Source organism: Xylaria bambusicola (assembly GCF_022495145.1).
Source record: "Xylaria bambusicola strain CBS 139988 unplaced genomic scaffold F5B22scaffold_20, whole genome shotgun sequence".
Lineage (NCBI taxonomy): Eukaryota > Fungi > Ascomycota > Sordariomycetes > Xylariales > Xylariaceae > Xylaria > Xylaria bambusicola.
Window position 1 is genome coordinate 209,005 of NW_025953573.1, and position 23,743 is coordinate 232,747.

Here is a 23,743-nt window from a genome sequence, read left to right on the forward strand (position 1 = left end):
GTTATGCCATATTGGTAAGACGAAACTAGTCATGATGACTCCGTAGGCAATCTCTCTAACGTGATAGGGTATTCTGCTAAGCAACGGCCAACGAGAACAGGAACATTCTCCTCCGGTGCAAACGTCGCGAGCAGGGCAGCGGCACAAAGCTACTGCTGTATTGCAAGCTATAGTACAATAGGAGATATGACTGCCTGCAATGCGACAGATTTGTCACATACTGGAGGCTCTACATGTGAGTACAACAACTATATATAAAGCAGGCGGACTGATTGCCTACATGTAAGTACTCGGCACAGCTTGTCTGCGCCCCCGCCCCCGCCGCAGCATAATGCATCCTTTTTTTTTATGAGAGCTGATAGGTATGTAGGTATGGGAAGGAAGTATGGGGATCCGTAGTCCAGAAGTACATACGGACTGCTTGTCTGCCTGGAACCCCACATGTTCCCCCGACTATCATCACCTACCCTGGAGCACTCGTTGTCTTTCGAGTCTCCTTCTAGTTATAAGCAGATGATTAGCCCACTTCTTTGCCTAGTGGGGGTTTCAGTCGGACTGCGTTAACTCGTGGGGTTCTTGGTTTAGAGATGACAAAGGTAGCCTAGTCTTTTAGGTAGGTTGTGACGTGTTTCTGAGAGTGTGTGTTTTATAGTACGTAGTGATACTATCCGTGTACAACCGCCCTGCACGGCCCTAACGTCGAAGCTCATCCTACGGACATGTCCGGCCATTTCCAAGCATAGATTGTATGGTAAATCTGCCGATGCTTGCGTTGTCTCGATAGTAATATTTTCATGTTCGAAAGTCCATCACAAGCATCACCTGCGACAGATTACCGAAGCGCACTATATTCCGAGCTCTGAGCGATGCAGCCTCACTTCCTGGGCCTAGCGTCTTCATGGATGTGGGCGTTTGTCATTCGTTAGAGCTGGAGACGTTACTACACTTTACCGAGTAGTTACCCACCTTGAGGCAAGGGTCTGGACAAGGAGCGGGACAGTGAGATGGTAGCGGGACAAATAGACCAATTAACTTATCTCACGCCAGCACCCCTAACCAATACCCTTGCCTGACCCATGTCCTACCCATGCCCTACCCTAGTGTCATCCTTCTAATTCCTAGAAGCTGGGTATGAGGCGTGGGCGAATTGTCGAGTTCGAGAATATGGGCTCACCAGGTCTGACCAGGCAAGGGACGTCACTCAATGTACTCAAGTTTCACAGGATCGTTGCTTGGTCTTACGGCGGGCAAGCCATTCTCGACGGATATAAAATGGCTACTCCGACCTGTTGTTCCACGATGGCCTTTGAAAAGCAAGCTTCTTCTCTCAGCACACTCACAGCATACTCATCACTTCTCTCACCATGCCCAAAGCCTTGTCAAACGGTCCTCTTGCATCCCAGCCTACTGGGAGCAAGTGCGAATTCAAAGCCTACCATGAGACTATAAAAGATGGCGTTCCTATGTCCGAGCATATCCCTGAACCCTTTGCCGAATATACCAAGCATAGCGATGATAGCACCTATGCTTTGGTGATCAAGAGGTCTTTTAGGGAAGGTTCTTCGAAGAAGACCACCCTGACAGTCAATTCTCCACACATCCTGAAGGCATTTCGAGATGTCATCCGCTCCTATGATCCCGTGGTGTCTGATTTCACTTCGTCCCTGCAACTCGAAGCGCCATTCACCATGTTGGTGCACTACTGGGATGAGTTGGATGAATATCGCAAGGCTCTGTGTGACACAGACGGACGCAAGCACGTGGATCTTCTCTTCGAGTTCATGGAACGTGAGCTTGGTTCAGACCACAATCACGCGCTGAAGATGATTCAGAAAGGCCAAATCTCGTTTGACAATGCCTGGTTCATCTATCGACCGGGCGACATCCTGTACCAAGAGTTCATGGGTGAGCCATGGCTTCTCGTATGCAAGAAAGCAGTATATGAAGAGACTCCCGACGATGGCCCCTATTTGGAAATCCATGCTGTTTATACGGATGACAACGGGACTACCGTAGGCGACGCTCCATCAGTCAGGAAGCTGTTCCAGCGCCTTATATTCCCCCAAGGAGCCCCCGTGGCGATCACAGGGCTAGCGATATATCCGCGTAAGTTCGCGTCAGCCGGGGATTCTCTCGAACGCCGCCTAAAAGCTAGGGGAGAGAAATTTTTGGCTCTGAAGGACCGTTCCACTGTGAGATATGACGGCTTGGCCGAGTGGCTCAAGCCACCTCCGTTCGACTACTACGACCCAAGTGATTGCAAGTTCCGTGGTGTCTGGCTGCCGTATAAGGAGACAGGGCGAGTTATATTGGACCGCAAGACCTTCGGAGAGGAGCAACGAATGAGTCACATCAAGGTCAAGCTTGCTGAACCTCGGCCATGGCTCTGTCCTCCATACACGGTGGGATATGCTCCTAGTCAAAAGCGATGGGTTCGTCTCCTGGTTCAGAACATCCATGATGCAGATTGGATCCCAAATACCTGGGACACGCTCGTTCTTCCGGAGAAGGAGAAACGGCTCCTTCGATCTTTAGTCACATCCCATGAATACCCGGATAATCCTCGAGACCAAGCGCAGCAGAAGGGCAAGGGACTTGTAATCCTGTTACATGGTACTCCAGGCTCAGGTAAGACACTCACTGCTGAAGTGGCCGCCGAAGCTTCCCAGAAAGCCCTATTTGCTACATCGATAGGAGAGCTTAACCAAGCGTCTAGGTGAGCCATTACAAAGACATTCGCCCCCTCGTCGTACTAATATGACGGTCGTATAGTATGATTTCCGGCTCAATGCAATTCGAGAAAGAACTCAAAAGGGTCCTTCAATATGCCACTATCTGGAAAGGAATTGTACTGCTTGATGAAGCGGATGTATTCCTAGAGGAGCGGAAAGATAATAACACCGATCGAAATGCATTAGTCGCGAGTAAGTTTGCGTTGCCTTCCTCGTTTTGGGGGTTTCTTTTCATGCATGTGGTATGCAAACAGAGACTAACCTCCTCCTAAAGCGTTTCTTAAGGAATTAGAGTACTTCAGTGGCATTGTCTTCCTTACGACGAACCGAGTGAGCACGTTTGATAAGGCGATGAAGTCACGAATCCATCTCGCACTGGGATACGCACCTCCTGAGATCGATGTGCGCCGCCAGATTTGGCTGCGATATCTCGGCACAGTCCCTGCTCAACAATCGGTTATCAAGGCCCAAGAAGCAGCAAATCAACTAGCTGCTACCGAACTCAACGGGCGAGAAATCGCGAATGCATTCCACACGGCCTGTACGATGGCACGATTCGAGCAACAACCACTTGCACTTGCCCACCTCGAGACTGTGCTTGAGGTCAGGCATAAGTTTGACAATTGTCTGAGAGACGAGAAAATGTCGAAGGGTGTATTGGGTTTGAATTGGTAGAGTATTAGAGTTGGACACGCTTGGCCGCAATCAATGGTTCAAAATTAGACAATGTAGAACTCAGCATGCCAATTGAGAAACTTGGCCTTTCTTGAACTCATCGAGACCACAGATACAAGTGGCACGGCAATCTCCGATATGTTTACGTATACGCTGTTCACTGCTCCCCTTGCGTACACCGACAAGAGGTCGAGATGAGGAGAACGCCCAAATCGAGGGCCATTGCGATATATCTAAGCTTGGGAGTTCTTCCAAATTCTTTTCAAGCTGCTTCACTGCCACTGTATCGAGGAATTAGTAACTAGCCCGTCGTGGGGTGTACGCGACTTCTTGATAATGCAGGTGAAAAGTATCAGAGACAGAAGGGCAATATCAACAACAAACCCACTTACAAACATTGCATGTAATTGTCGTGAGACCCTTGGCCCATCCAGATGAGAAGACTGATCTTCCTGGCTGGGCCAAAGAATTGAGCTTCTCCTGAATTAAGGCATCTGATTGAATCTGGTAAACATCTTGATCAAGATTGGTATCGGAATCCAAAACTCGGATCGGTAGCTGCAAGCATGATGGCATACTGCTGGCGTGGATTGACAACGCACGGAATTCTTCAAGCCGCTGTTCCCGGGTTTTGGTGTCATCGGGTGTCAGTAGGAGGTGAGCTCGGGCATTCTCCGTAACAGTTCCCATAGTGTGTACAATCCGGGCGAGAGAAGCCGCCGCTTCCTTCGTGCATACTAGTTGGTGATTACCTAAAAGTGAACAAAGCTGCGGTGTGAGGGGATCGTGTGCTTCTAGGTCAATGTGGTCTTTCTGAGATTGCCCAAACCACGACTGCGGCGTCACTCGAAGGTGGGAGATATCGGATGTAAGCGCCACGAGAACTGAGGTGTCGATATTGAGTTCCGAAGTGATATTTCTCTTCGGACTTGGCACCATTTCATGAAGCAAGTCATCTGAAAGGGGCAATGAAACAGGCAACTTATCGCCACAAGAAACATTGACATCCATGTCCCGGCAGAACTTAACTATTTTATCGACTTCAACATACTCTCCTTCTTGTATTCGTGGCAAGACGAGACATATAGTTGGAGTAGTATTGCGGATCTGGTGCCCTTGAGCTATCGTCTTCAAGGTCCTAGCCATCTTCACTAGTGGAACATCAGAAAAATCCTGGGATGTGTCACTACTCGAGTCACTATCGTCGCTATCTCCGCAATATATGGACTCTTTCGCCATATCAAACAGCAGTCTCCTATTCGTGATGGTCGAGACCTTGTACCACAACAACCCTCCATCACAAATAACGTCGATGCGAGTAGAGCGACCGTTTTGATTTCGCTTGGGCTCAGATCCACCCTGGCTCAGAATATCTTTGATTCGAATTCCAGGTGCCAAAATACGGCGTTTGAAGGGCCCACTGAATACGGGGTGTCTCAATTTGACAATATTCTTGGAGCTCTTTGCAGTACTCCATACGGCATGAAGGTAAGGAAGGTTGGAGGAGGATATGCGGTGTGCAGAGAAAGGATCTTCAGAGTTGATGTCATTCTCCAAGTTTTGAACCTCAGACAATACATCGTGATAGAATGAAATATGCATATTTTGAGGAAATTCCTGAAAATATCCTCGGTAGACATTGCAGAGATGTGCAGCAAACTGCTCAACCTCGGCTTGCAGCTCCTTAGCTCGACACAGCACGTCTCCGTGGTCTGACTCTACCGGAGGTGCAGGTTCGCTGGAGTCAGATTCGCCATATTGGGCGATTATAGTCATTTATATAGTATCCGATTCTTGAATGTATGAGCAAGGCGGCGTATCTCGTTAATTTTTGGTCGCAGTTGATATTCTGAAGTGCATGTCAGTAGAGTTTGAAGTACCTACCTACAACGAAGAATCAGCTAGTGGACCATCGTGTCGCGCCAGCTGAGTGCCAGCTGTTACTGGTTCGACACTTCACGATAGGTAAGTTGGTAGAGATGCCCGCTGAGAAGCACACGTCTTTTTAGCCAAACTTGTTATATACTGTATATAACCGTTTTACTGCTAAGGTTTGATGAAACACCACCTACACTCGCATTTACGAGTGTAAGCAGCGTACAGCCACATAATAGGACTTACCATAGCCCTTGATCTGAAGACGGAGAACAGACCGGCGCAGAGCGTGGCGGGCGCCAGCGCGAGTGTCTACCAACACAACTCTTGCAAGGTCGTAGGAGAGGTAATACATCATTGCATTCAACTACAAATATGTAAGTGCATATGTAAATATATATATCTACTCACTAATGAGATTGATCAGTAGAGCAGTCAGCAAGGCCGATTTGGTGCAATGGGGGCACACCGGGTTTAGTAGGCCGCAGTCCGACAAGCTGGAGTGACTCGAATCCGACGTTTACCAATACAGCCTTGAAATGGTAAGATCGGTAGCTAGGATGAGATATACTGAGCTCACCACAGTTCTCTAAGCATAAGTTCATATGCTTTTCAGAGTGGCTGCGGACGGATTGGTATCCTCACCTCGGGAAGAAATGATTGAAGTCAGGCCAACGGTAGAGTCAGATCCCCAGTGAATTCCCATATTACACTTTAATCTCGGTAACATATCCTAAACCCCATGGTGACTGGATTGCTAGTGTCTACTCTCAACACATATACTAGATTTTCTAGGCTATCTCTAGCTCTAATGTCTTGTATTCTACATATTTCCCAGCTCACCCGGTTCTCCACGTCGCAGTATTCTTAACGTCAGAACTCTAGGTGCACATTGGACAGTCAACCATCAGTTTTGGCCCCAGCGCAATTACTACCCCACCAGAAAGTCGGAGTAGCCCTACAATCGATTCTGCAGCTGACCCCATTCCAGCCGGAACCACCAGAACACCGTGATATCGGAAGAGACGAGTCTCTAATCTGATTTGGGGACTTTGGGGGGCGGGCGAGTCATCGAATGCAATGCCAGATATTGGACAGTTAGTATGAAGAAGTCTGCCGACTCATCATGGTCAAATACGAACATTGTAGGTATACATCAATACGGTATGTAGGCTCAGTCGGTTGAGAGGCTGGCTACCTCATACCCGTGCAACCACACAGTATAGGACATGCTGCATTGTCGATCGCAAGCTTTCTGCAATGCGTCCCTGGTTCTCAGAATTTGCACAGCCCGTTGTAACCTCATCTCTTTAAGGCTTTTGGTCGGAGGTTCTTGGTTTCAATCCGTCAATTTGTATATGATCGTCAAGGAGCCTGCCGTTGCTCTCCAACTTCCTCTATAACCTATCTACCTAGGCATCGGGTTTTCACGCTCTACATATTGGTGTGCCCAACTGTCGAGAGCTGCTTTCCGGATAAGTCCCTCGCCTCCTTTCTCCCCTCGATAACAACGTCCTTCAAGGACACTTGATATCTTTCACAATGGACCTAGCTAATTTTGCTTCACTTACACCGTATCAGCAAGAGCAGGTCCTTAATAGGCCTGCCCTTCCGCCTCTCCTGGGGATTTCGACCTAGAACAACTCCGTCGTGTCGCGAGGTGGACGCAGGCGCACTTACACATTATCGTGTAGTTCATCATCTGCTTCCGCCAGTGATATTATCAGGATTCCCTAGAGGATCTACCGAAATATTACTTAAAGAAAAGATTTGCTCATGATTAAGAATAGGAAGTGCCTTGTATAGGAGATAACCACGATATGGGTATCCTTATCTATACATACGTAGGCAATAGCCAACAACACATCTGTAGGAGCGGTAAACGTCGCCGTTAGCCTCGTAGAGTCGTTCACTGCCATATGCACAGCTCATTCTCTGGTGCCAATCGAATCGGCCGGCAGAACATCAACGGAAAACTATTCTATAGTCTCCGAATATGAAAATTTGGCCATCTCCACTGTGTATTTTCAACACTGAAGTTATAGCTGGCTTCGATTATCAATACTAGTAATTACTTGTTATTCATCTGTTCTTTAATTATTCTCCAATCTCAGACATGAGCATGGGCTTTGACCGCCGTAAATCAGACGATCATTTGTCGAAGAACCCATACATGCACGATTGGATATCCCTATTCCTACCCTCTTCTAACATTCCTGCATATTTCGCACAACCACTTGTAATGTCTCGTAAGCATCGAACCTAACCCTCTGATTAGATCCTAACGGTCGAGCACGGTAATTATGCCATTCGTTCTTGATCTCAGCCTGTGCATCATTGATGCTGTCGGCACTTGGAAATCACCCGTACCCCATGTTTCAAAAGCCGACGTTCCCGTCCCGTGACATGATCTACCCGTAGGCGCTCATCCGCCATGCGGACTCGAAACTGGTTACAAGACAAAAACCATTCAGCTTATTTGTTTTCCTTACAAAAGGCAATTAAGTCTTCTTGCAATAGGTGCGCTCTGACGTAGCACAATCCCCTGATTTTCGCGCTTGATGATCACTGTCGGCAGATCCCCCCTTTCATGCCTCCCAAAGATCATAACTTGGAAGTGTGGATAATATGGCTACAAAAGCGAGCGAGGGGGACTTGAAATTGTGGCCCTTAGCTATTCAAGTCCAGATCCAACTCCAGTCAAGTAATGATGAAGCTCATGTCCTTTCTCTCGATGTTTATGGTAGCCACGGTGAAGGCCAGCCTTCGCCTTGGTAACCGTGCAAGCTGCTCTGAACTGCACATTTTCGGCGCCCGCGAGACAACAGCGCCGCCAGGCTTCGGCACGACTGGCCGTGTAATAGAATCAATTCAACGCGCATATCCCGATGCCTCGGCGGAGTCCATCGTATATCCTGCTGCGGGAGGAAATATGTATGGCGGAAGTGTTGCTGCGGGGATTCGTGCAGTGGCGGCCCAGGCCAACTCTTACTTTCAGCAGTGTCCAAATGCTACATTAATAGTCATAGGTTACTCTCAAGTCAGTTCAATTCCACATGCAGCAAGACTGATTATATATCTGACTTCTTCCACTTATCATTACACCTAGGGTGCGCAAATCGTAGATGACGCTTTCTGTGGCGGCCCAGACGGTTTCTCGCTGAACACAACCAGAGAGAGTGTATCGGCCGGTGTCAGCAGAATGGTAGCAGCGATCATACTCATGGGAAGCCCGCGCAATGTCCCAGGGAGAGTGGGAAATGTCGGCAACGCTACTGCGGGAGGCGTATGTAAGCAATATTGTGTATGTCTATACTGACTGACTTGGTAAACCCAGTTTGCTGCCCGTCCATCAGGGTATCAATGCCCTGCTTTCCAAGGCATCATTCGCTCGTACTGCGACGAGGCGGACTTGTACTGCGCCAAAGGGAATAGTAGCGCAACGCATCAGAGTTATGCTAGTGTCTACGGCCAAGACGCGTTCGATTTCGTGACACGGAAACTAGCTGGCACGTCTGTGAGAGGGACTACGAGCGCGGCTACGAAATTGAGAAGAAATAGCAGACTGGCTGCTATGGTCTCACTTGCTGTTGTCCTTATTTTTGTATTAATTTGATGCCTCTACGATATAATCTCAAGCATCTCCTTTGATTTCCAACGGTCTGATGCGATATGACATTGAACGTGAAAAGTCCGAGATTCCGATTTATCAATCCCTTGAGTTGTAAGTACTCGCAGCAGTCAAAACTTTGACTTAGTTTTCCTCGAAACATAGAGCTCATATCCGATCGACCACAACCTCTATGAAATGGAGAGGTCGTCCGTGCCCGTCCAAGCCTCACGTATATCTCACAATAACGAGGTGCCATTGTATGGACATAAGTTGTTCTTGTTGACGAGTTCGTCTAAACCGTCAGTGCAGCCGTAACAAGCGCACATCTGTTCAACATATCCGTAAGCCTAAGGGATTTCGAAGGGATGGTCCCCCAGTTTTCAGAGATCTGTCACTTCAAGAATACCACCTCTTGGATTCATCTTGATTACTATACACGCCACGTACGGCTGCCTTCGTAGACCACAAGTCCATACCAAGCAATTAAAAAGTAACTTACAAGCTCCGGAGGATCCACACACTTGAAGATGTCAGCCGGGTTCTTGCTGGCACCCTCCCAGCCCAGGATTATGGCGTTGTAGCAAGCGCTAGCATCCATCACAGGCTCGCAGGTGTAGTCTGGCTCGCTTATACTGCATGGGCCGGTTGTCGCAAGGGCAGCCGTAACGAGCGCCATGATGGTAGTAAGGGTCGAAGAGGCATACATCTTCAAATCGTTGGTTGAATAGCTTTGACCTTGATCGTTGATGTTCTCGATCTTGCGGAATTTCGATGCTGACTGAGACTTTGGGAGATTCGTCTATAGACTAGGCGAAACAGATGCACAAGCAGTACCAGTGAGCTCCATGAGGGGTACTTGATTCAATATGTATGTGTCTCGCATCTGGATGCAGCGCGGATGAATATAGCTAGGTGCTGAGGCGAGGGTGTCCAAGTTTTTGGTAGTGTTGCGAATGCTTCCCTGCCACTTTCACCGGAGAGGGTATGGCCATCCCTATTGGAGCGCCCAAGAACGCCGAGACAGAGTAATATGAAGATTAATTCGAGACCAGATCTCTAACTTGGGAGATCGAAGGTCGATATGGTGAGTGCATATTTAGCCTAGATTGTTGGTCTAGGCGAATGGTGGTCGGTAATTTGCGGCCTGCTAGATACAAGGAAGAACCATCATAGGCTGCAATAGTAGTCTGGTATCACACGTAATAGGGAGCTTTCCTAGCGATCGGAAAATTATTCAATTAGTAGCAGAAAATTTGGTAATGGAGACTTCCTGCATTAGTATGAGAAGACACCTTGCATTGTTAACCTCTCTGATAGCATCCTGTATTGTCTTTCAAATTGGAGCCATATACCCACGTCCGAAGAATCCGCGAACGGTCATTATGCACTTAAAGCTCATACTCATCACCATCCAACTGCGTCGGATCATCTAAATCAGCAAAAAGCTTGACGCCCCAGCCTCTTCCCGGATCATTCATCCTCGTCTTCTTATCATGTATAGCAATCTCGAGCATCTCTTCCTCAGTGAACTTGATATCCAAAGCGCCCAAATTCTCAAGGATATGCTTCTCTTGCACGCTCTTCGGAATGACGACCGTATCACGCTGAAGACCCCACGCCAGAACCGTCTGCGCGACTGTACCGTTTTTCTTCTCCGCCAGGTCGATCCATAAGGGGTCCTTCAAAATTGGATCTAGCTTCTGTTTATCTTTATACACTGGGTTCGTGTTAGCTAGGGGTGAGTACGCAATCACTGTGACCCCAATCTCCTTGTGCCAGTCGACGAAATCTTGCTGCTGAAGATAGGGATGAGTCTCGAACTCATGTGCGTACGGACAGATCTGGCAGATTTCCAAAATCGTCTCAACATCGCGCTTGGAGAAGTTCGAGATGCCAATCTTCCTAGTCAGGTTGGAGCGCGCAATGTTCTCCATTGCCCGCCAGGTGTCGACGATCGTGGTGCTTTCATCTACCTTCGTGCCTTCGCCAGGCACGAACGCGACCGGCCAGTGCATGAGATAGAGGTCCAAGTAACCCACGCCGAGGTCTTTCACAGATTTCTGGACGGCGATGGTCGCCTCCTTTGGTCGATGATCTGCATTCCACAGTTTGCTTGTCACCCAGAGCTTGTTGCGGGGCAAGTTCGCTGCCAGTATCCCTTTTCCGGTCTCTTTTTCATTTTCTGTAATTCGTCAACTTCGCATATCTTATGTATATGAAGTTCTGGAGCAGACAGACTGTATATCAATGCTGCGTCAACATGATTGTAGCCCGACTTCAGCGCAAATTCTACAGCATGGGCGACTTTATCTTCATCGGAGAGCCAAGTCCCCAAGCCAAATGACGGTATCTCGATACCACCTCCATGGACCTCTGTGCGCACAGGCGGTCGGGTAGACACGATCCAGTATTGAGTCGCAGCGAAATAGACATAAACGCCGACCAAAAGAACGGCCGAGATAGTTTTGAAAAATGTCATTCTGGGATGAGGATCGCCATTCAATGACGCGACATGGCTATCTAGAGAGTTGAGCAAATATAACTCTGGTCAAGAGCGTTGGTGCGGGCGCGGAGATGCATGTCACTTTGGAGCTTCATAATGACATCATCGAACCCCCTCTCTAGGTAGTCAAACGTCGCACATGGCATCTATCGGCTGTGGTAGAGCTATGGTAAGGATTAAGGTGTAAAGGTTCCGAAAAATAGACGTCAAGCCGTATTGATATGACGCGGTGATACGGTGTAAAGGTCGAGACTTATATATAAATACTACCTAGGGGTTGATATTCGATAGGAAGACTGATTGACTAAATATACAGCACATAAACCTACTACTACTTGATACTATAATTGCTATATATACCTAAATTTACCATGTCGGGACCTAATACAGGAACTGCCTCGATCTATGAGGACGGTGACGAACACAACTATTCTCGGGAAGCTATTCGCGGCGAGCAGAGACACCACTTACAGAATGTTGAGGGATACATGCGAAGTAGGTCCCTGATCTAGAGTTCATCATGTCTCAAATACTTGAAACTAACAAAACGCGAATTAGAGGACCAAAACAGAGGAATGAACGACATGCTTAGCGAAGATGTACGATCTTTACGTTATTCATATCTGGCGGAATCCATATCGATTGACCAATATCATCTAGACCCAAGCCCAAATAAACGAGCGATACAAAACAGATCCGCTATACCACGTACGTAACCTACAGAAAAGAGCTTATCATGCTTCATGATGGGATACGAAAGGAGTATACTGATGTAGCAATCGCAGGCCACCATGCATGGCAACAAGCCGTCCCGAGGCGCCCAGCAGGACGCTGAGATCCAGGCTGAGGAGGCCGAGATGCTCAGGAAAAAGCAGGAGAAAACAGACAGCATGCCGGGCAAGAAGTTCGAGCACAAGTCCTCAAGGGAGCACTAGATGGCGACTTGCGAATCGGAAGACGTGCACGCATCAAAAACAGTGTAGGATAGGAGACTTTGGCGGGTTTGTAGCTGCCGGCACTGTGTCGAGCATGTGTATAAATCAATGCATTGATCTAAGAACAAGCTCTAACATCTGTGAAAAGCGAAGTGCCCTACCGTAGTATGATGACATGCCAAATATCCCTCATCCCCATTCACAGCATTCCCTGCTGGAGATTAACCCTCGAGGCGCCATAGTGCTTGAGAAACCGTCCCCAGACCGCGCGGCAGCCCTCTTCGCCAGCCTTCTCGAGCTCGCCGACGGCAATGGGCCAGAGTACTTCATATCAAACGTCAGCACGAAACGAAAGAGAGCGATAAGGATTGGAAGAGATAACTTTACTCACCCCTCCCCGCACCATCTTCCCACCCAATAGGCATCACGCCAGCAAACACGGCGTCAAACTCAGGCGAAGCGCTCATATATCCCGGATCGACGGTATTCATGGCGACGCGCGCGGTCCTCCACGCTTCTACGGCCTCGGTCTCGGCGATCATGTTGAGCGCGGCCTTGGACATGTTGGTGTGGACGTGTCGGCCTCTCTTCGCGGCGCGCGCCGACCGCTCGAAGACGCCCTCGCGCGACGAGACATTGACGACGTAACCCCGGGCCTCGCCGTCGGGGTCGGACATGATCGGGAGGAGCTCCCGGGTCAGGATCAGCGGCACGAAGGCGTTGACCGAGTGTGCGGATATCACGTCTTCGTACGGGATCTGCGGCAAGGACTGCACCCATGAGGATCCTAGCGTGCGCGCCTCCTCGTTTATCTCTAGCTGTTGCGGCGACGAGGAGCCCTCGATGCGTGCGTTGATTCCGGCTCGGATCTTAGGCACGTATGATGTCTGAGGGAGGAGGAGGGAGCGGGCGGTGGTGCTTTTCAATCTCTCTTCGTTGCGCACGGATGAGTCCTCCTTCTCGACGCTGTCAGTGAGGGTCTGCGCGGCGTTGTTGATGAGGATGTGCAGGGTGCCGCCCCATCGCTGCACGATCTGGCGGATTTCCCGCGCGAGTTCGAAAGCGTCTTTCGCAGACCGGAAATCAGCACCGACGATCAGCAGCCTGTCCATCCACCCTTCCGAGTCTTTCTCGGCCTGGTAGCGCTGGAGCGCGTCGTGCGGGTAGCGGGTAGACGCTATGACCTTTGCACCGCAGCGTAGAAGTCGTAGTGCGGTGTGGTACCCGAGATTCACTCTTGCGCCTGTCACAGCTGCGATCTTACCTGCTAGAGAGAGTCGCGGTGGCAAGGAAAGTTGCGATCCCGCGAGATTGAAGTCGCCGCATGGACCGCACATTGATGAGATCGTCCGGTGAGGCTTGAGGAGTTGTTGACCACATATGTAACAGTGAGGCTGTGTCTTTGGTTTCCCGTGAGACGCTACGTAGGTCTGGACGCTTTTTCCCCAGGAAATGACATCCTGCCCATTTTCTCCGCTCATAGAATCTTCTATTTGCGCTAGAATATGTGCGAGAACAACAGCCCCTGTCTCGTTACTAGATATTGACTTCTCACTGAATAACTGCCGCAGCGTATTTGCCGTAGTAACTAAATCCCGTTCACTCACTTGCGGCCGGGATTGCGACGTTTGGTCTTGACGTTCCGCTTTCGAAACCCCCTGTGGTTTCCTGATGTCTTTGTCAGTCTCACTCCAGTCAATTTCGTCGGAAACAAGAAATCCCCCGTCTTCTGGTGTTTTGCGTTGCGGTGCTCCTTTCAGAAACTGGCGGATTTCCGATATCTTAGATTCGTAAAGGAGTTGCAATAAGTCTTGGTCGCAACCCCGGTATGGCATAAGATGTTGCGCTACTTCGACTGCCTTCGGGGTGGGCCAGGGGGGCATATAGAGAGCAAGAAGGCTCGGTAATTTTGATAGCTGCTGAACGCGGCATACCTTTAAATCAGCATGTAACTGACGAGATATAATGCGAGGTGATTCATGCTCAATGAAGAGGCGGTAATCGCTGGGGTCCACTAGGCATCTGCGGCGCAAGATGGACAGCTGAGTTGAGGCGACGGAATTGGTGATATCGGGGAACTCTTTCGTCATCCATTCTATGATGGTGACGAACGATTCGAGCCAATCGAGTTCAGCATTGGGCTTCGGCAGAACTCCATTGGAGAATGGGTATTGAACGAATGTTGCACTTTCGGGCGGGCTATCACATGTGCGTTTTAAGAACCTTCTAGGCGTCGGGCAATATATATAGTCGATGCCATCGATAGCCCTTTTATAATGTGGTTCAAGGTGTGAAGGAAGCTTTTGTTCAACGTCGAGTAATTTACTCTTGCTGACCACTACTTTGAGTAAACGCAGGCACCAGTCAAAGGGAACAAGTGTTGTGTACGGATATCTAAATCGACATGGGGTGTGTTGCAGCGTCAGATTCTGGTCCGCATGTGCGTGTTCTTTTTTGAAATGCCATCTTGGAATCCTTTGATTGCGTCTTGCATCAAGCCGAAGCCTAGTCAAAACATGTGCCTCACTAGTTGGTTTTTCTGGCGCGTTGGCAACCTTGAGGAAACGTGGGAAGCGTTCATACAAATCGGCCAATGTTTCAAGTTCATCTGACTGTCTTCGAAAGAGCTCTAAATACGCGCCTTTCAAGTCTGAAAGAATTTCACTCATGTCTAGGCTATGTTTGTCGTTTTGGAATCCGCGAGCGATATTTGTTGCGAATAAGTCCTCTAGTGCCTGATACCAGTTAAATTTTGAGGTCAAAGATATCGCAATGAGAGAGGATAGTACATCGTGACCTGTTGTGATACCTTTTCCAGCCCATTTGGCAAGTTTGCTCTTATCCGGCACATAGTGGATGGCAGCCTTGAGTTCCGGCGTCGACACCCATCGACCCCTGTAGTGTTCAAGACCGATCAAAGTGAAGAAAGAATTCTGTAGATGTCTATGCAAAGCTGAAATGATGTAACTCTGGGGAGAGGTTTATTAGTAACATCGCAAGTATCAGTTTTGGTAGGGTATTAGTCTAAACCTTTGTTGAGGCTACATTTGTGGTCGCTCTATACCTGAGCCCAGCCTCTGACAACCATGTCTCAAACTCATGGCCATTTACTCGAGCCCAAGAGGAACGGTATTGAGTCCATGCTAATTGGTTAAGCGAGCGCCAGAGGTACTCTACTTCTTCTGTTTCATCTCTCAAAAGGTGTTGCCAGTGCGAAAGATACTGGATCGCTTCACGCAGACGTTGTCCACCGCAAGAGAAGAGATCTAGGATTTGGACGAGCTGTAGGTCTTCAAGAATCTGTCCGGTTATCTCAAAAGGCAGAGCCTCTAGATGCTGTGCAGTCCGCACAAGCAGAGGGTCCTGCCATGGCTGCTGCATGTTAGCTGGGCGGTATGAGCGGCCAGAAAAGTGTCTCGCCAGAGTTTGTCGCTCCGTAAGCCTGGAGATCTTGAACTATCTAGTGAAGAAGCGGGGATGGACGAGACGCCCAGGTGGGTCAGCTGATTTGGATGACATGAGATTTTCGGCCAGCGATGAATATTACGGAATACGTCAGGCAATTCACAAATGTCCGTTGGCATGGTGTTGATTTCAGATTGGATAAGAAAACAATATTCTAAAGAGTGATGAAAATGCTACCAGATCGCACGTCATAACGCCTACAACTCCAAAGATCCGCCTCCGCCCAACCTCGCCCGATAGAGGTCCTATGTCGCGATTATCTCACAAATATACATTTTGCTATGCCCCTTAAGTGTCATCAAGAGACATGGTGGTCGCCAACCTAAATTTGTCTCGAAGTTTACCAACAGAATAGGATATCGAAACATGCTGAAAATAACTATTCAAGAATACTCGCTGCTCGTGAATGAACGATTGCTCGTGAGGGAAAAGGATAGATATGACTATTTGGAGCGCTTTTTAGTGCTCGTACCCGGCGCCTCGTTGCCAAGGGCTAGCATTTTGCGCTTGGGAGATAGAGTGAATGGAAGGGCTGGCTGTTCGTGGAATCTCGCCATTGGTTGGCGCAAATGAGGGGTGTTGATCAGCAGAATAGCGAGTACGGTCGTTTTGCACTGTGCTCGTACTAGAGGCAGTTGCTGCTGACGATGGTACGGTGCGATTTACAGACTGAGGACGCGAGCGCGGCGGGTGATGGAATGACGGCGGCTTGAGAGACTCGTTGTCATCCAATCCAGATCCATAGCCTCCCATTTTATCGCCACGAGCCGTCATTGCTAGTGCATCGAGCTCACCATTCGGTGATAACTGGCTCTGAGACTTCATAAACGAAGTTCGGTCGTCACCCATAAATTTGTATCGGCCATCGGGATTATCAGTGAAGAAGACGATAGCAGTAGAAATGATTAGCACAAGGAGTAAGATCAGGGTAGTCGCAGCATTGAGAATCCAAAGAACCACGCCTATAACACCAGTGACGATGGGTGGTTGATCGAAGACCTTTGTGAAGATCAATAGGAAGACGGCGTTAACAAAATTTACAGCGCAAATGGCGATATTGAAAGAGTTGATCTTCTTGTCCATCCACGGTCGCAAAACAGCGGCAGCTATAAGAGCGCCCGCCTCGATGAGGAGCAGTGCAACTGCTTGGACAGTGCCGGCATTCTGAGCAAAAGCAATGAAGAATGATTTCAGAATAGTATAGCCAAGTACTGGCACGATGAAGTAGTACGCAGAAGCACGGAATTGGATATAGAGAAAACCTAGCTACTGGTCAGTGACTGCATAGATGGATGAGTTTTGAGACAGAAGAGAATTTGAGACTCACCCCATTTGTTCAGGGTCTGGGGATCCGAGAAGAGAATATATGCAGGGTTTCTGTGAAGTTGAACCGAGCGATGAGCAATCCGGATTAATTTATACGAGGCCCAACCTAAGCCAAAATTTACGTATATGAGAAAGAACACTGCCAAAACTACTTCGGCGGCAGAGTCTCGCTGAGTAAACTCCCACAAAGAAAGTATGGTCACCGGGGCATATCCGATCAGGGTGATACGAAAGAGAATGCCTTTAAGCACAGTAACTGGATATCAATTGTTAGTAACTTCTTCCAAACCTAAATTCGTCAAACCAGATTAGAGACTTACGCCATCCGTTGCGGAAATCTAAAAATGTGTCGCCCTTCATCCATCGCGCCTTGGCAGCCAGCTCACACAATCCCTTGAAGAGGGCAACTAGGATTGCAGCGAAGACCATGACCACGTAGAAAGAAACAATACCCGTGAGGAAGAGGTTTGTAGTCTCGATACCAGCTCTAAAAGCAACGCGCTGGATGCCATAGACGATGTATGAACCATAATCGGTTTTGACATTACCACGCTTCGCCAGACTTGAGACGTGACTCGGCAAAGAGCGTGGCATAATTGCCTCTGCACGGTTGAATAAGCTCATGGCTGGTGCGACCAGAGGCTCAGATCGTTTCTGGACTTGGACGGATACAGTAGCCAAAGTATCAATGATTCTCGCGGCCGTACCCCCTGTCGAACGTTGATACCAGGTAAAGATGTCTTGTACTAACCATGCATGTTAGTTGTGTACAAGACAGGAAAATAACCTTCTCTCATTTGAGACTAGCCAAATAGACTTTATGCATAAGGGATAAGACAGGCTATACTCTGCGGTATCATGATTCAAGGTGCGCAAAACTTACAGAAACCAACATTGACAATGCCCAAACTCCACTGAAAGTCTTGGGTCCACGATTGAACAACTGGAGGTAGCGGAATACCGACAAGACCAACCATAGCCTGAGATTGAAAGTAGCTCGTGAGGGCCAAGGCCGTGGCGGCAACATGGGATGCAGCGTTCGAGTGGCCCAGGCCGGAGAGAAGGGCGGATGACGCAAGGGCAAGACCAGCGACGACGGCGGACGCCCACTTAACTCCAATTAGATCAACAGTCTGACCATTTGATACCGTGGCCTCTAGACATGCAACACTCTGGCCTGCCATGGGACCGCTCGTCGCATTGATGTACACCCGCACCTTCGCATCGATATCGGGGAAGGTGTAGGCAATTCCAGGCACGAGGCTAGCGGTTTTGGGGTCGATGTTGTTGATGCTGAACGGGTCGTCTAGGTTACCGGATACCATGGGACAAAAGCCAGCCAGGTCGAATTCACAAGGATCGAGGATGAGGGAATAGAACTGATAGCCATAGGCAGAGATGGTGACATCGAATTTCACGTTGGCCTCGATGGTGGAGACAGCACTGATGTTGACATGAATGCTATTCTCACTGGGGATGTAACGAAGATTGAACAAGCTGGCTGTGAAGCCCGAGTTTGCCTGGCAAGCGTTAAGAGAGTCGGTTTCCAGTTTCCGTTCGGCTGTGGCGGGCAGAACAAGAGCGAAGAGGCAGAAGAAGTTGAAGAGCAGCGCCCTTATCGACGCAGCGGAAGAGGTCATGTTGAGGGTAGATTAGGCGTGATGAAGAGCGACGCTATAAGTAAGAGCCGAGTCGATACAGTTTTCGGCCTCGTACACAGCAACCGATGCCGTCGTGAAGCGCACCATTGACCTATCCCTCGAGAAGCATTAACGGCGACGACGTACGGCGCGCGGCGTGAGGCACAGGGTGAGGTAAAGCGGATCGAGCAGCGGACCGAGCGACGGATACGGCGGGAAGCTGACTTGTCGCGTTGAAGGCAGGGCCGACAGGTAGAGATTACTATTAGTATAGTCCGGATGATGGTCTGCCACGGCAGGAAATGTAGGAGAAGCGAATGGAAGCTGCCCTATGGCATTATTATGGGAGGGATGGGGGGTGGTGGTGTGGTCTGCAAGGAAGCAAAGCAAGAAGCAAAGCAGGACGCAAAGCAGAAAGGGATGCGGTGGTTTGATGTCAGAAGGGCCCGGCCGGGAGAAGCGGGATGGGATTCCCTAGTATACAGTCAGTCAATCATGGAGGGAATGTCTCTGTATCTGGTCTAGTGACCGCATCCCGCAGCAGTATCAGCATCAGCAGCATCAGAAGCAGCATAGCAGCATAGCAACGTCAGCGCTTCCAAATCCAGTCAGATGGGATGGGCGGGTACAGTTACGGGCTTCCACGGGCTTGTAACCTACCTAGGTAGTATAAGCTTGTATGGAGCCCTTATTGGGGTTGGGTTGGCCTGGGCCCTACCTCGCCTACTTACTTACTTAGGGCGGGAACGAGGTATTTAGTACGTGGGTTAGCCTTCTTTGGCAGCACCGACGTATTACGGTACTAGTGTGCTAATAAAATCTAGCACAGAATGGCCTGTTCAACTAGGCACCAGAATTAACGATTTATCAGGGAATCCCCCTTGCCAGCCCTTTGCTCTCCAGATCTTCGGGCATAAACATCCACCAAAACATGGCGATAATTCCCTTCAGTCCTTACTCCTCGAGGAAGTAGGCATGTTCTCGATTGCCACACAAGTCCTAGGTACATAGGTAAGTAAGTAGGTAATAGGTAAGACCAAACACTACTGAAGGAATTCAAAGCAATGATGAAGGGAGATGGAGTCTAGGTACCACGACAGGGAAACTGTAGCTGTGTCTCTCCATCAGTCCGTCGTGGCGATAATTCAGACCGAATGCTTTTGAAAGCTGTCTTCGTCTACTTACAGTAAACACAGCGCTTACTCACCTACCTACCTACCCAATACGTCCTGAAAAATGCAGCCAGTTGTGGCAAGGCTTTGATTGGGTATAATTACTTATACGATGAAGAAATTGGAGTGGCCGTGAGGCAGTGCAAGCTGAGACCGAGTGGTACCTGGACTAGCGTGGGCATCTCCCTACTTAGGTAGGTACTTAGGTAGGTATTGATGCACAGCCTCCCCGACCCGACCCTACCGCGAGACTCAAGATCGCGCATCAAGTTCTTCAGCAATCTGACGATATCTGTACGAAGTGTGCAACGTGCTGTACATAGCGTCCGTTAGTAGCAGCTCTAGCCGTTGGGGGTGGATCAAACACGAGAAACCCCAATCATACCTATCTATACTAACATAACCGCTGTTGACTTACTTAGGTACTTAGACATGTGCGTCTCCATTTTAGCGACCTTGAAACATTCATTATACTTAAGTAATACTTCTTACTCCTTTATAAATAGCCGTGAACTTCGAGGAAGAGACAAAAAGGCGGATCGCCATGGCGTTCATGTAAGGATAGCCCTTTGATCGACGTTTCCACCATGCATGTTGTCGTGATGTAGGTAATTACGTCTATGCGTACCTACTTCGATACGTCGTATTTGTAGGGGTCTGCTAGAGATCGCAAAGTACCCATTACAGGCCCATTGTTGTTGTCAATGCTGCGTTGACGTGCCAAGCCATGGGGTGATATGCTTAACCCAACCAGGTAAAAGCCTGTTCTGACCTGTAAATTCTTACATAAGCCTACAAATACTAATACCTCAATTATAACGATCTCTGAATTTTCATAATCTGTAAAGCTAGGAGTTGGGTAAATTGAGTTAATCAGACAGGAGCTATACAGCTCCTAGGGAAAGAAACAGGGCTATATTTAATGCAATAGTCTACTATATCTGCGCCCAGCGCCAAACTAGTCCATCGCATCTTCTGCTGGTACCCTATTCCAAAATCTTGTCTTTGTTAAGGCAAAGATGTGTTAAGTGGAAATGAAAGAATGTACTGTGTATGATGAGCAAACTTTTGGATCGTATTTAAAACATACCTAGGTAGTAGTAGACTTCAGATGTTAGCAAGGTCTTTCTAAGTGTAAATCGAGCTAGGTTTAACCACCACGGCTGATCAGGGACAGTATGAACCTTGGTTATCATGATAAATCATTCTCTCCTGAATAGTGTCAACTTCAGGTGCTGCATTCAATTATTGTGGTATCCAAAGGCATGTTCGTGTTTTGCCCGTTGTTTCTCAAACTTCAGAATCTCTTCAATGTGGACCTTGCGCCCCGTCCCTTTATATCCTTCAAATCGATGAGTATAAGGTGTTGCTACAGTACCCATGTTCTAATGTTGCGGGGAATGCATTCGGTTAATCGGTACCTAGGTATTAATGCTTCTGCCTGATATGCCACTGGTTTCAGGGGGTTGTATGGGAATTAGGGACTCGATGCTGGGATCGGGCACTGTCAAATTGGTGGCAGTGCTGATGGAGTTTGGATTTAAAGGAGGGACCAGACCCCCAACCAAGAAAAGGGGAAGGGACGAGGGAAGCGTGAAATAGGAGATTCTTCGCAACGCAGCGATGCACCTTCAAGTGGGATGGATTCAAACCCTCGACCTAATCGGGAGCAGTTAGAAATCTGTACGATGAGCTATAAACCCTATAATAACCACGGGACGTAGAGTTCAGGCGGTGTGACCGCTAGTGTTATGGTTCGTTCCCATGGTTCGCGAGAATGGTAAGAAAGTATGGTCGAGCTGGTGGTGATGAGAAGGCAGGAATGACTAGATGATGAGAAGGGAGGGGTAAGGGGAAAGGAAGAGAAGGAGCAAAAGGACACAGAAACTTGACTTACACATGGAGTATGACGTAATGTTTAGATAGATAATTGGAATATAGCGAAAAGCTGACATAGCTTGAAGTTGTAGAATAAGAGGAAATTTGTATATGCTAGTATAACAAGGGGCAGAGATCCGAGCTCGGAAATTGATGCTATTCATAATATAATGATCAGCTAGGGCTGTATGAGTCCTTGACCAACTAATTCCATCTTGGCCTAAGTGGCTTGACTCAACTCTATATACAACTGGTCTGCCAACCCAGACCGCCTAGGCCTCAAGGGCTTGTTTCAAGAAGTGAAGTCTGTATAACCTCACTTTCCACTATTCCCCAATATTGCCTGCATATCTTTGAAGATCATCAATAACTTGTAATGACCCTTCATATAGCCGAAGTGCAAGGCGAACCGCATATTCAGCTTATACGCGTGTAACGTATGCTGATATGGTTTTTAAGTAGTAGAATAAGAGGGAAATTTGTATACACTAATGAAGCCCAACGCAAGTTCATGTAAGAACGGGTTACTCCATTCATTTAAACGTTCACTTCGTCATTCTGAAGGCTTCCGTGGTGAGGCATGATCCTAAAAGAAATATTACATCTTGTATATTGCTCGCTAACCATGTGAAGGAGCTTCATTATGGAGCTACTGTGTAACATGCCCAGCCTGCACTTAAATCTTTTAAGTGTAGGATGGGGGATCCCATAAGTTGTCGTTGAAAAACAGGAGCATAAAAGACTTGCAATATAAACATACCTAGAGTTAGAACTCGGTTACAGATAGTAATAGTTCCCTTCCATTGGCACAAGTAAAGTAACAGAAAATGGAGGGGAAGAAAGGGGACAAAGAAAAATAATGATAAAGCGGCACTTTGGTGTAAGTATTGCCGCTTAATAAATCATCCAAGAGTGATTCATCGTACAGTTTCCAAAACAAGAGCTGTGATCTTAAACCAGCTATCTAGAAGTTAGGGTACCGTGACCTGTTACACGTGTAACCTCTGTACCGGTTGAAGAATGCAGTTCGCCTTGCACTTCGGCCGTACGAAGGACCATTGCAGGCAATATTGGGCAATATTGGAAAGTGAGGTTATACAGACTTCGCTTCTTGAAATAGACCCTAGAGACCCAGGCGGTCTGGGCTGGCAGATCATTTGTATATAGAGTCTCCTCAAGCCACCAACAGCCGAGAAGGAGTTGGTTGGTCAAGGACTAATGCAGCCCTAGTTGATCATTGTAATCAGAATCCTCAGTTCCAAGCCCAGTTCAATCTGCCCTTGTTATATGACCAGAGGAGATATATAATTGGGTTAGATTCCATCTATAATTAAGGCTTAAACTTAAACTCAGAAGTCAGTTTAAGTTGCGGCGGATAATCAATGTACGCAAGGTACGGCCCGCATAAGATTTTGGAGCAGTATTGTCACCATACCATAGTTAAGTGTATGCATGCAGAGCCTCAACCTAGTAACATCGTTTCTATCTTTTGGATAACGCGATGGTTTAGTATTGCACTTCTAATCGGTTCCGTGAGAAGTATGTAGGAAATAGTAGAGATACCTAGCCAGGAACCTGGTTATGTTATAGAAAGAATAATGAAGTCAGCATGATATGATGATTTGGTTTGAGATGCCTGCTGACTCATTGTGGCGTGATCTACTTGTATCTGTGAATGTAACCATGTGGCTGATTCGAAACTTCTAAACATGCGGCACGATTGAAGGACCGCTTCTTGCTGTTATTGATATATATAACGCGCGGTTTGTTGATGAACGAGGACCTTCCTCTTCCAAGGTAAATTTCCCCTATTCCGTCACTCGATTTGAGAAATTTAGTTCATAAATCACTGCAGGTATCAAGCAAACAGCGCGTTGCTGTAGCTGTGTGAGACAATGCGGACCATATTCATGTAGTCGCGCGGCGTAG

At 48.1% G+C, this 23,743-nt stretch overlaps 8 protein-coding genes across 8 annotated transcripts; 3 read left to right on the forward strand and 5 right to left on the reverse strand.

Moving 5' to 3' along the window:
- The first annotated feature begins 904 nt into the window (after positions 1-904).
- F5B22DRAFT_179735 (P-loop containing nucleoside triphosphate hydrolase protein) lies at positions 905-3,593 on the forward strand. Its single transcript, XM_047969396.1, has 3 exons — positions 905-2,716; positions 2,773-2,924; positions 3,007-3,593. The coding sequence occupies exons 1-3, from the start codon at positions 1,365-1,367 to the stop codon at positions 3,405-3,407; spliced, it is 1,905 nt and encodes a 634-aa protein (XP_047830853.1). The 5' UTR covers positions 905-1,364; the 3' UTR covers positions 3,408-3,593.
- F5B22DRAFT_646487 (uncharacterized protein) lies at positions 3,468-5,183 on the reverse strand (the record flags this gene model as incomplete). The annotated part of the gene is made up of 2 exons (XM_047978733.1): positions 3,468-3,688; positions 3,800-5,183. 2 exons carry the CDS (start codon positions 5,181-5,183, stop codon positions 3,468-3,470), a joined length of 1,605 nt encoding a protein of 534 aa, XP_047830854.1.
- A 2,809-nt stretch (positions 5,184-7,992) lies between these two features.
- On the forward strand, positions 7,993-8,898 carry F5B22DRAFT_646488 (carbohydrate esterase family 5 protein; the record flags this gene model as incomplete). Its single annotated transcript, XM_047978734.1, has 3 exons — positions 7,993-8,322; positions 8,392-8,568; positions 8,620-8,898. The coding sequence occupies 3 exons, from the start codon at positions 7,993-7,995 to the stop codon at positions 8,896-8,898; spliced, it is 786 nt and encodes a 261-aa protein (XP_047830855.1).
- A 2-nt stretch (positions 8,899-8,900) lies between these two features.
- Positions 8,901-10,162, reverse strand: F5B22DRAFT_606389 (uncharacterized protein). Its single transcript, XM_047974916.1, has 2 exons — positions 9,395-10,162; positions 8,901-9,221 (listed from the first exon to the last, which is right to left on the reverse strand). The coding sequence occupies exons 1-2, from the start codon at positions 9,599-9,601 to the stop codon at positions 9,132-9,134; spliced, it is 297 nt and encodes a 98-aa protein (XP_047830856.1). The 5' UTR covers positions 9,602-10,162; the 3' UTR covers positions 8,901-9,131.
- On the reverse strand, positions 10,084-11,752 carry F5B22DRAFT_179331 (aldo/keto reductase). The gene is made up of 2 exons (XM_047969394.1): positions 11,134-11,752; positions 10,084-11,077 (listed from the first exon to the last, which is right to left on the reverse strand). The coding sequence occupies exons 1-2, from the start codon at positions 11,372-11,374 to the stop codon at positions 10,284-10,286; spliced, it is 1,035 nt and encodes a 344-aa protein (XP_047830857.1). The 5' UTR covers positions 11,375-11,752; the 3' UTR covers positions 10,084-10,283.
- A 17-nt stretch (positions 11,753-11,769) lies between these two features.
- On the forward strand, positions 11,770-12,333 carry F5B22DRAFT_646491 (uncharacterized protein; the record flags this gene model as incomplete). The annotated part of the gene is made up of 4 exons (XM_047978735.1): positions 11,770-11,893; positions 11,957-11,997; positions 12,059-12,106; positions 12,184-12,333. The coding sequence occupies 4 exons, from the start codon at positions 11,770-11,772 to the stop codon at positions 12,331-12,333; spliced, it is 363 nt and encodes a 120-aa protein (XP_047830858.1).
- Positions 12,334-12,532: 199 nt separating this feature from the next.
- On the reverse strand, positions 12,533-15,714 carry F5B22DRAFT_646492 (uncharacterized protein; the record flags this gene model as incomplete). Its single annotated transcript, XM_047978736.1, has 3 exons — positions 12,533-12,657; positions 12,725-15,302; positions 15,364-15,714. 3 exons carry the CDS (start codon positions 15,712-15,714, stop codon positions 12,533-12,535), a joined length of 3,054 nt encoding a protein of 1,017 aa, XP_047830859.1.
- A 192-nt stretch (positions 15,715-15,906) lies between these two features.
- On the reverse strand, positions 15,907-19,400 carry F5B22DRAFT_606405 (uncharacterized protein). The gene is made up of 4 exons (XM_047974917.1): positions 18,008-19,400; positions 17,445-17,870; positions 17,126-17,380; positions 15,907-17,060 (listed from the first exon to the last, which is right to left on the reverse strand). The coding sequence occupies exons 1-4, from the start codon at positions 18,762-18,764 to the stop codon at positions 16,258-16,260; spliced, it is 2,241 nt and encodes a 746-aa protein (XP_047830860.1). The 5' UTR covers positions 18,765-19,400; the 3' UTR covers positions 15,907-16,257.
- Positions 19,401-23,743: the final 4,343 nt, after the last annotated feature.